Source organism: Lonchura striata, chromosome 5 (assembly GCF_050655825.1).
Source record: "Lonchura striata isolate lonStrDom1 chromosome 5, ASM5065582v1, whole genome shotgun sequence".
NCBI lineage: Eukaryota > Metazoa > Chordata > Aves > Passeriformes > Estrildidae > Lonchura > Lonchura striata.
In genome coordinates this window covers 22,908,974-22,921,128 of record NC_140707.1, presented here as the reverse complement: position 1 = coordinate 22,921,128, position 12,155 = coordinate 22,908,974, and the positions used below count along the sequence as shown (strand labels likewise).

At 35.6% G+C, this 12,155-nt stretch overlaps 1 protein-coding gene across 1 annotated transcript; it reads right to left on the bottom strand.

The window, feature by feature from the left end:
- Positions 1–650: 650 nt before the first annotated feature.
- Positions 651–9,118, bottom strand: STK33 (serine/threonine kinase 33). Its single transcript, XM_085582379.1, has 3 exons — positions 6,972–9,118; positions 5,854–5,945; positions 651–1,119 (listed from the first exon to the last, which is right to left on the bottom strand). The coding sequence occupies exons 1-3, from the start codon at positions 7,090–7,092 to the stop codon at positions 904–906; spliced, it is 429 nt and encodes a 142-aa protein (XP_085438505.1). The 5' UTR covers positions 7,093–9,118; the 3' UTR covers positions 651–903.
- Between the last annotated feature and the right edge of the window lie 3,037 nt (positions 9,119–12,155).

Sequence of the window (12,155 nt, the reverse complement as noted above, 5' to 3'; positions counted from 1 at the left end):
ACCACAGAACAGAAATAATAACCAATGAAATTATGGTTGTGGTGTTCTAAAACATTGACATTAAGCATTATCTGGTGGCAAATGAGAGAATAAAAACACAAAGTGAGGAGAAAAAACATGCAAAAGTATTATGGCCGAAAAATATCCCTGAAAAAAAAGTGACATTTTGGTTGCAACATATGCACAGTAATTTACATCCTTTACAACAATTCATTTTTCAATTACTGGGGTACTTTTCATATTTTTTAGCTAGTATTGGTGGTTTAAGATTTTTCAGAGGGGAATAATTACTTTGTAGCCAAGTACAATATACTTTGCTTTCAATATACTTTTTATATTGAAAGACTTTAATACAAAAATCCATGCAGTCTTACAAACATAAAGTTTCATTTCTTCCTCTTATGCCACCAAACTAATAAACTTCCAAGACACACAGTCTACCTGTACAGGGAGACCTGGCATCCCTGGAACATCTCAGTTCCAGAGTTACCACAGTCAGAGGTGGAGAAGAAAAGCCTTTACCCTGATTGCACAGTTTGTGCAACCCATGTCAGAATTTGACCAATAATCTGTAAGTCAACTACCCAGTCTTCATTTATAGATCCAGAACAATGAAAAAGAGAGGCCTAAGCTCTTAGTTTGATTATATGGTGTTTAAATTCAATATTCTGTTATTTCCAGACTATTTAGTGGTCCATAAATCAAATACTCAGTTTTTAATACTGAACTGTATATTTTCACCTCATTTTGCATAGAAATTTTTATTGCATACATACAAGCAATTATAAAAGCTCACTCTTTTTGAAGATTTAGCACACAGGCTTATTTTTCATTTCAGTGCAAAATTGTAAGTACTTGTATTATAAATGGGTCTGTACATTTTATATTACTTTTACAAGCTACTTACAGCATGTACATAATGACACCTGTGCTCCAAATGTCACACTGTTGGCTGTAGTCACAGGCACTGATAACTTCATGGGCTGCCAACCAAGCAGAAAAAATAGTATTAATAATAGAAAAAAAAAAAACTTTTAAATGCTTAAACACAAAGCATGAAGAATGTGCTGATGTGGTATAATTTATTCCCATACGTAAAGAGGAACCAACAGCAGATGTTTAAATGAATAATGTACAGGCCTTAACAATTCATGCTGATGTGTCCTCACTTTTATCATTTAGCTGTTAAGGGGGTGGTGACAGTGTGACATTAGCTGTGTGATTAAACTTAGTACTCTTCTTCTTCACAGTAAGTTATTAAAGCAGCATTCATAACACACTGACTTAAAGTACTGCAAGACATCACATAAACTTGGGTTTCTACCAGACATAAGGTAGCACATAAGTATACAGGGTTTTTGCAAAACACCAAGTCTCTGTTTGCTTGATCATATCAGATGATTAACAAAATCTGTGCCAAAATACTGTCAAATAAAAATTTGCAAGCTCTCGATTTCGATCCTAGATTAAAATTCACAAATTAGAATCAAAGGAGGTGACATACTTAGGAACAAATTATTAAAACCTTCTCACAACGGAAAGGGAGAATCAACACTGAATATTTTACTTGGTGTTGTCCCACCAAATCAAAAAAGCCTGTTGAACTGTGAACTCAGATTTTTTTTATGTCTTAATTAGGCACAAAGCTTCAAATATCTAATTATTATGACAAGGATCTTGAAATGGTTAACTTAATAGTTTGATAATTCCACAACTAGTAAATATTATTTTAAAGGAAATTCTAACCATTAATATTGTCAAACTGGCCAAACCTGCTGTAGGCACTCAATTTTAATCAATTATTTTGATAACTTTTTAGACTATCAGTAATTCATGCTATTAACATACTGGAAAAACGTACAAAATTACATGCATTTATATCCTTAAATGCATGTCCTACACAAAATAAAATTACCAACTCAGGAAGTTAGTAATTTCTTGGGAAAAAAGTGAGTAGAAAAATCAAACAAAGTCTTAAGTTATAAAAGAACTCAGATGTATGCAACAAAAGCAAAACAATTACAGAACAGAAATAACCTTTTCTTTATTACTAAACCAGTCTGATTAAATTTTGAATTTCCACGAGTCTCACACAGAAAAAGGGAGGATACAAAAACTGGAAATAAGACCAAAAGGAAAACATCAGCATAGAGGGGTAAAATCAGAAAGAAAAAATGAGGAGCAACTAGCAGAAGATGCAACTCAAAATGAAATCATCTATAAGAATATGAGTGGTGGGAAGACAGTGAATAAAGACATTGGTGCTGTACTCAACCAAGAACACAATTGATTGATGATGCTTAGAAGGCAAATGTATTTAATGTCTTCTTGCATCAATTTTAACCAAAATGTCAAGTGCAAGCAGTGGATGGTCCAATCAATATCAATGACAAAGGGGCAAGACCTCAGTCTTCTGCAGAGCAGAGAAAGGTTAGCAAGTACTTGAGTTAGAAATTTTAAAATCAGCCATAACCGATAAAATTAATTCTGGAGTACTTTAAAAGTGACAGGACTTTTCAGAGCTATTAGCTCTTCAAGAACCATTAGTGGAAGGCAGATAAAATACTTGAAAACTGAAAAAGTCAATCATGGTATCTATCTGTAAGAGTGTGAAAAAGCTGGCATCAAAGAATTATAGAAGTATCTCATTAGCTCCCAGGAAAATACTGGAATTAATAGGCACCTAGAAGAGAACAAAGAGGTGAGTAACAGATATTATGCATCTGTCAGGAGCAAATCTTTATGCTGCACAGGCTAACAGGCTTTGTGGTTACAAGAGGAACATAAAATATCACAGATTTCTATTTTAGTAAGGATTTTGATACTGTTTCCCTTAAATTATTTTGGAATCCAAATTATTGTGTTTAATGTAATAATTAAATACATTAAAATATCAAAGGAGCAATGCACAGGCCCATAAAAAATGCTTTTCAAAAAATAAGTGTAACTCGTTTGTTGTCAAAGTGGAAGGCATGTTTTGTCTGTCTGTCCTCTTTAAAGAACAAGAGACCAAGAGAGAAGTGAAATAACAGATTGCTAACAATAGGAGGGTGCCTACTTGTTCTCCATATCTGTGCTGCATAGGGGAGGAAATAATAGTCTGAAAATGTGAATTGCAGTTGCACCCTTTTCCTTTTCCCATGCACAGGATTCCACCACGTCCCTTAGGTCAGCAAGAGCAATTACGTGGCTGCAGGTGAGTTAACTGAAACTTTATAATGAAAAAAGTGATTAGATCATGGCCTGCAGGTGTAAGTTTAAGCTGATTGTCAAACTGAAGGTTTGGGGCAGACAGCAGGAAAAATTTCTAGGAGGATAATGAAGCATCAGAATAGAGTGCCTGGGAAGATTATGGAGTCTCCATTACTGGAGGTCTTTAAGTACACTTTGCACAAATATTCATCAGAAGTGACCTCGGTACAGCTGCTCCTTCCTTTGGACAGAGAAATAAATCAAACAACTCAAGGCTCCTTGCAGTGATGAGACTCTATGTTTCTGTTATGATTGGTAAATTGGAAACTACCCTGTACAACCCCCTCACTTAAAGAATATGTAATGCTACTAGTATTTAATAAATCAGAATGTTGGAAGTACTAATTATCTTCCCCTCAAAAGGATTTCTTTTTTGCTTCAGTTTGTAATGAGCAAGCTGTGAAATTTGCTGGTATAAACTGTTGAGGAAGAGACTCCACAGAATTTAAAAAATGAATACTATGTTGAATAATGGAGAGAAGTATGTTATAGCATGCAGTATAAATTAGAAAAGGTTACAAATCTTTATGTTATGGAATGCGAAGTTTTCATTGCTTAAATAGACAAGGGGAAAGCCCTGAGAAGCATGTAAATTGGGCAGGCTACATCATAATTACTTGTTTTTGTGGTGTTGGGGGTTTTTCAACTTCCATTTCAACATCAAATATTAATCAGTCCCATACTCTAGGGTAGGTACATTTTTGGGATAGAAATTGTCTAAAAAAAATTGGTTATTATCATTCATTCCCACTGTTTAGCTGGAGATTCTTATCCTTTTCTGCAGCACATCAGAAGACACAAATTAGATCTATGTCACCAGAGAGAGGTTACCATCAGAGTGGTAAAAGTCTTACCAAAAACGTCCTACTCATCAACTGTCCATGAAGAGGACATTTCAAAGCGTGGGGAAAATGCTGATTTTTTTTTTTTAACAAGATAGGGTTTTATCCTGTTTGTAAAGCCTTATTCAAGTGTAACACATGGAGAAGTCAAATTCTTCAGCATACCTTTATGTATTATATTTTTCTTATCAAAGTCTGTGAGACAATACATACATCTGAAGATATCAGTATCTGTGAGTTCACAAAGAAATGTCTTGATAATGAGAGGTGACTTGAAAAAGAAGGTCTTTCTGTACATATTAACAAAATTTCATCTCAGCCCTATGCCAGTATGCACCTGTGCACCATATGGAAGAACCTCTTCCACCAGGAGCAAGCCATGTCTGGATTTGCCCTATCATTCTGTCTGCATATCCTGCCCAAAACCAGAAAATCATAAAGATCCAGGGAGACTTTCTCACAGGCAAAAATAGGAGGGTGTGAACCTTAGCCTGACATGTAACATTAACTGCATCAAGCCTCAAAGTCTAAAGTACTTAAATGTTGGTTTTAGCTGTTATTTTTAAATCTCACATTGTGTGATGGACGTCTCCTTTCCTGTAGTCACTTTAATTGCTGCTGGCCACACCAGCTTTGGGACTTGGTTCTGTGTTTTCCACTTCTCCCATTAAAGCCATTCAGGAGTTATTCTCCTCTAAAATGAGAGGAACAAGCAAGGGGAGGAAACATCTGACCTCATTCACAGGATGGAACATATTAAAAATACTTGCACCTTGCAGGAGAGATGACAGAGTGTGCCAGTTGCTGTTCCAAATGGGTACATAAAGCAAAGCCATGAAAAAAGAACAGCTGGCCATGGTGGTTTCTATTGATGGAAATGGTGAGTTGACTGAAAGGATGGAAAACTTATGGAAAAGACAGAAAATTTATCAATGTCTTACCTACCTTCTTTCAGGAAGAAAGGCACGCACTGCCCCAAACTGAAGGGTACAGAGAAATACACAAGGATATTTCTTAAAATTAGTATTAGATTATATAAAAATACAAAAGTCTAAGAAACAGGAAACAGTCTTGCAGTCTGGATTCATCCATTATAAATTACTGAGTTGCCCACTCCAGTGTCTAAAATGCTTCTCAGCCTGGAGTATTCTATCCCAGATCCAACAACTCAGTCGTAGAAGATGATGCCTACATTTCAACAGTAACTACAACTAAAATAGCAAATTAGTGATGAACAATTAACACATGATTTATAAATCATAAAAGACTATTTTCTTCAATACAAATAAAGATGTAAGCATATGGAACATTGTGTTTAGGTAGCACATATTTATTAATATTAAAAGAATCCTAAAATATACTTGTATTTCAATCAAGATACAGTCTAAATAGGCTTTTTTCTGAATTACTAACAGATTTACTTTAAATTGAAAACATTCCTAATTTAAATATTAATTACATCTCACAGCATCTGCTGGCTTCCTGTAACTAATGGCTTGGGACTATGCAAATATAGATCTGCATAAACAAGGTATGGTTACTTTAAGGATATTTTTTTTAATTGACCAAGAAATGTACTTACCATTTTAAAAAAATACTCTTTTCAATAGTGGCTCTTGGCTTCCAAATTTTTTTCCCCTTAATAATACCATCTGGTATTTCATTTCAAAACCTACTAATAGGAGTCGAAGTCAGGTCTCCCAGTAATACCTGGATATTAAAAATGGCTCTTGAAGCCAAACTACAGTTGTCATTTTACCTTTCTGTTTAATTTCACTTCATTTACTTCGTTGATGTCACTGCTTTTAACAAAAATGCTTTCCACTTTTAGATCTCTGTGAAAAATACCTGCCGAGAGAGAGTAAGAAATAAAATATTATAATTTACAGTGATAATACTCTGACAGAAACATTTTAAAATCTTTTCATTAATTCCTATGAGTAGTTCCCATGCATTTTACTCTAAACTAGTGGTAGCCTAATAAAAACCATCTTCCTCACTTCTTCCAGGGAGTCATACAACAATTTCAGATTTTGAAATATGATTCCTCACCACAATCCTGTAAGAAAGGCAAAAGTACGAAATGGTTTGGTCTTTTATAATCAGATCATCTGACAACATCTAACAAAAAGAAGTAGAGTATGTCTTGTCTATTTACAAATTTGCCTATATTTTCATACCTGAAATTTATTTTTACATACCAAACCAGTCAAGGCTTTTTGCCCTTTTGATGAGAGCCCAGAAGAAACAAGACCTTATAAAAAGCACCATTCCATAATGCCATATAACTCTCTGGAAAAAGAGGTAAAGGAAGAGCTCCTGAAAGCACTATGTTTTAACAAAGAGGTTAATAATTTCTTTGCAAAAAAGCTCAAGAATTCCAAGTCCTGCACCATCTACAAAATCTAAAGTTTTGGCTGGATAGGCTAATTCTGTTGTGGACTCTGTAGAATTGCAATGGTTCTGTGTGGTGAATGCTGATGTTTACTGAACCCTAAATGTAACATATGCTGTAAGGAAGTATCAGGAGCAATCCACTTCTGCTTTTTTACCTCCTGTAATACACTGTACATATAACAACAGAACTAAGTTAAAGTCATAATGCAAAGCAGTTGCAAGCTAAGAAATAATAACACAGTTATTGCCATTGCTGGTGCAGAAAGAGAAATAAAAGAAAATGGCAGCACATATTGCATAGCTAAAAAAAATAAAGTTCTAAAAAAGCATTCATGTAGTATATCTTACTTTTTCTTTACTGGATTATTTTTATCCTGTGAAATAAATAATAGATAAAATATCAATCAGTAACTGTTTTCAAATCTATGAACACTCAAAATCAGTGAACACATGGGAGAAACAGAGGAATGTAATTATGGCTTTTGTGCAGAGACATTATTGCTGAAGTAAGGCTTTGAATGATATGTCCTCTCTCATTTTCTGTAAAAAAATGCTTTGTGGTAAAGGGCATTTTAAGTTCTCCATCATTACATGGCTCCATTACAAGATATGTCAGCTAATATTAATAACAGGAAGAATGCAATGATTTTGTTCTCTCTGAGTTTAGTTTCTTCTAGTGTAATAACAGTATATAATTAATTGCAATGTTCCAGCTGTAGTGATGACCTAGAACCCACTTAGTATTTTATGGACAGAAGGCAAAGGACAATTGACCAGACACAAATATTGTCAGTATTGTGTTTACTACAACAAACCCTCGAGCTTTCAAAATACATGCATTTTTAAAATGTAGAAAAACACAGTGATTTTAAATCAAGGGCTAAGTATGGATTTAGCTTAAAGCTTCTTCCATTTAATGCTTTTAAAATGGCTTTTAGAAAGCCTGATTACCAACCCTTGAAAAAAAGTAAAATGTAACTTTTCAGCAACTAGGAATTAAAACTGTAATATTTCAATCAAATGAGACTTCCAAACAATTCAATATCCCAAGAAAAATATCCTAGATACAGCTAACAGCAAATATTGTTTTACATATCCTACTGGAGTATTTATACTATGTGCTGTCAATTATAAGGTCCTGAAATCTTATCTGGCAGCTCACCCACAAAACTTCAGGCAAAAATTTTCACTGTGGTATTCATATTGATTTGTGAACGGAACACTTTTTTTGTTCCTTATTTTTACCTCACTTTATTGATAAAAACTCAAATAAATACCTAAGAAACACTGTTCAATTACACATATCCTTCAAAGAGATTTGGTTACTTTGCAATCTAATATGCAAATATATTCTCAATTATTCTTTCATGAAAGAATAGGAGCCCTGAATTGCACAGTTTGACAGAAGAATTGGAGCGTATTCAAAACCTACGCTGCTTCAGATTTCTGCCACAGGGGCAATGAATGAGACACAAAGGACTTCCTGGAAAATGAGAATAAATATCTCCACAACTGAAAAGAGACATTCTGTATCTAATATGATCTGGTGCTCAAACAGATATTGGAAGAGTAGAATCATCAGATTGTAAGAAAGCTAGGAATAATTTAAAGAATATCACACATCTACAAGATACTTACTCTTTTCCTGAAGTTTTTTAATGGCTTACTTTTTGACAGTCTTGTGTTTCACTTCAGTTATCATCCTAAGGCTGCCACCTCCTAGTTTCCTTCCAAATTTATGAATTCTTTCAAAAAAACAGATAATCATAAAAAATCTTACTATATTCATTATCAATTAATATAAACTAATCTGAACCTTGCAATCATATGTTCAAATATGTTTTCACTATCTGAGAAGGAATCTGATTTGTCCAACAAAAATATTTGCAGTAGTTTCTACTCAATATGTTTCAGTCTTCATGCATGTTTGCTGTAAGGCTTAGGATCAGCAGTTTGCAGGGCTTGGTACAAGTTTTCTGCTTCACTTTGAAAAGTATCATGAGCTGCCACCTGTCATTGCCTGGAATTCCTCTCTGTTTTTCATCAAATTCCCACATACTTTCTGGAAAATTCCTCTTCTGCTTTCTAGGAGTGCCTATCCACACCCCAGACCACAGGAATTTACCTCATTCTCTTCAGGAGTGCATTCCACAGCTTTCAAAGAATATCCTCATCTTTCTGGAAAATTTTCCACATATTCCACACTTTCCACAATTTTCCCCATGCCCGTAACTTTGCACAAGATTTTTGGGAATTCCCCCTTTGCTTTATAAGACTTCCCCGTGTGATGTTGGGGAATCCACAGCCAACTTCCTAGAAATGTTAAGTGTGTTGAAAGTATTCACTTTGGCTGCTCTCCTCCTTTTTTTACCTTCCACCTTCTAGGCTGTAGCACTTCGTATTCCAGGAAATTTCCCCATTCTCTGCAGATATCTTCCCCCATGTGTGTTTTTGGGAAATCTCCCTCTGTTTTCTAGGAATTCTGTCCCAACTTTCAGGAATTTACTAAGTGTTTCCTTAAGAAAATTTCCCAGTGCCTTCCCAGTTTCCCATGCTGCTTTCCGTTTTCCTACTGATTTCCAGAAATTTCACAAGTGTTCTGTAGGAAACTAAACACAGTGAGTGGGTACTCACTGTGTAAATGCAACTCATAAATAAAACAAAAAACAAGAAATAAAGCCATCTTCCATTATGCCTATGGCTTGGGAATTGCAAAAACTGTCCATAACTGAGAATGTGCATACTAAAAACTGTTCTTAATGAAGTGGCTCTTCCTGAATATAGTACTGAAAAACCCCACAGCCTCCCAAGCATATTTTCTTTGAAAAGAGTGCCATTTCAGCAAACTTTCTCATGCATTTTCATAAAACTCCTGGGAGATCTAAAAGTAAATAGTGTTTAGATGCCAGTAACACATCTAGAGAGCTATGGCATTTTCAATTGCTGGTGCCGATCATCCAGTTTGACACTGTTTTTGCAGTAGTGACCAACATTTATTGCTACACATCTTCATTTTCCTTGCTGAGACTTTGCATGTCCTCCTCCTACTCACATTTTCCTCATAAGTCACAAAGGCAAATAATTGGTTGCATATTCAGATATTTCTAAGTTAGGGTGATAGTTATTATATTCATGTATATGAATATAGAGAAATGCATATGTAGAAGTGCTCCTGGATAGAGGATCCATTTATGTTGCATCACCCAAGATTATGCATTTAATTCTGAAATTTTGGTTTCAGTGCTTTTTTCAATTTTCTTCTCAGATGTACATGTAACAAATTCCTCCAACAAAAGCTTTTAAAGTCTTCAGCTGAACATTTTTTAAGTCTTCAGTATGAAAGAGAAGATTATGATACGGAATAAATATGTCTCTGTCAATATTAACTACTGCAAGAATGATAAGAAAAGAGACTGTACATCAATGACAGTGAACTACTGAGAAATTAAATACAATCAACTTCAAGTCTCAATTTTTTCACCTACCACCTTTATAATGGTATTATCATTCACACATTTTTCTATATCTGAAGGGTACCACAATTGAATGACATCAAGGTGCAAGTGGGTGGGAGGAAAACCAGAGAATTGTCTGTCACATGCAAAGTCTGACTCCTCAAACAAAAGCTTTATTTTCAAAACACAACACCTTTAAAGCCTGTAAACTTAATATAATGTGTGTTGGGCTATTTGTAGGATTAATAAGTCCTTTAGAGCATGAATTTCTTCATCAGTTTAGACAGGAGTAAGGAAAATATATCTACTGGAGACATTCATGCAGACAAACCTTCTGCAAGAATTGGCTCAATCTGAAGGAATAATATCATATATGAATATCATTATAATGTCATAATCATGACAACTTTTCCAAAAATTATGTAATTTATCTTATTTATTACATTACCTTGAGGTAAAAAAATACTGGTAAATGTCTTCAAAAATAAAGGGTTTTTAAAGTTCAGTATTTCAGGTTAGTTTGTTCAGCTTATCTTCTGATTAATGGATTATTTTAGGCAGTGAAATTTTGTGCTGTAGAATTCCTGGTGTGACTACTGGAAGAAACTACCACCCTGTGTTTCCAGGAATTTCTTGGAAACCAGCAGTTTCCATACCCATTGAAAACAACGTCATGTTGTCTGTGGAAGAGATTTTACTGGTTTTTTAAACATTTTTTTTTTAATTTATTGGGAAATATACTCTTCACTTTAGAGAAATGAGTGCTGGTAACTGCAGAAGATGAAGAAACACCCTGTCTTGAAAACGCACCTCAAAAATACATAGCAAAGAAAATTAGGTCCAATTCCAGTCTCCTTACCTTCTCTCCCCATGTTGGATCATTTTGCCACACACCTACCTCCAAGTCATGTGTGACTTTTGTGGTAATGGGGACAAAAAAAATACGGCATTGCTTGGTCCAAATGAAGCTGAGCACATGGTTCATTTTATGGTCTTCTCTTCACTGCTTTCAGGTATCTGTTCAATTTTATATAGTCTGTGCCCAAATTAAATTAAAACACCTAGACTGGCAGGAATGTGTCCACTGCTCAAAGAAGTGGAATAAAACCTGAGAGATGAGGGGGTGGGCGGAACAAAAAGCTTTGTATTCTAACTACAGCTGTCTGCCACGCTGACAAGGCACTGGATTGGCATAACACAGCATGCTGGTTTGGACAGCAGATCTGCAAAAACAAAAAACACACAGTCAAAAACTATACTTCAGCTTTTTTAGCTACAGAATTGCTGGGTTCATTCAGAGATGGAAAAAACAAACATTTTTTTTCCACCAGACAGTACAAAACTATAATAGATTCTTTCTTCAAAGCAAATGGTATACAACACATTTTCAGAGGATTTCAAAATACTTCAGTAAACCTGGAAAGCTGTTGATCTGGAGCGTCCAATAAAAATGAACTTTTGCTTCTAACTGCCATCATGTGAGGACATCCTTCAGCCAGGCTGCCAAAACAAAGATAACAAAAGCAAGAATTTTTGGCTACTCTTGCAATTCCCCTGGAGAGCTGATTTGCAGGTGATTCCTCTAAGTCTACTTTTCTGAGAAAAGAAGCTGCACAAAGAGGCTCAGAGGGAGTTAAAATGCCCCAAAGGAAGAAAGCTTAGCTAAGCATTTCCAGGCAAGAAGGCCAGAGCTCAGTTCCTCCACAGCAGACAACAGAGAAGAAGCAACCCCTGAAAGTGTTGGGGGACTAACAAGCCTTCAAATCTTGGAATACCACCAAGCTGCCCAACTTTATAAAAGAGACTCATTCTACCATTGCAAACAGCTACTGCAAGTGAGGCACAGGAAGCTGCCTCCAACTGGCTCAACTCCTGCAGGATGGGGATCAGAGTGCCAAAATTTGGGGTCATCCCTCAGCAAGCACCTGCTGCCCGCACTGAGCTGCTGCCCTGAGCAGTGACAACACTGCTTATGTCTGGCAAAGAGGGCTTCAGTCTCTGGAGACCACAAGGGTGTTGGCATTCCAGACACAGGGAGACATCACTGAGCTCAAAGAAGGATCCAGGATGCAAAAAAATGGAGAACATTGGCTTGAGTTGAGAGCACACAACCTGCATTCCCACAGAAAACAAGGAGCAGGTTTTCAGCTGGCATCCTGCAAAATCTCCTCTGCTCCATTGCCTCTGATGCACCTCAAAGATAATCTCA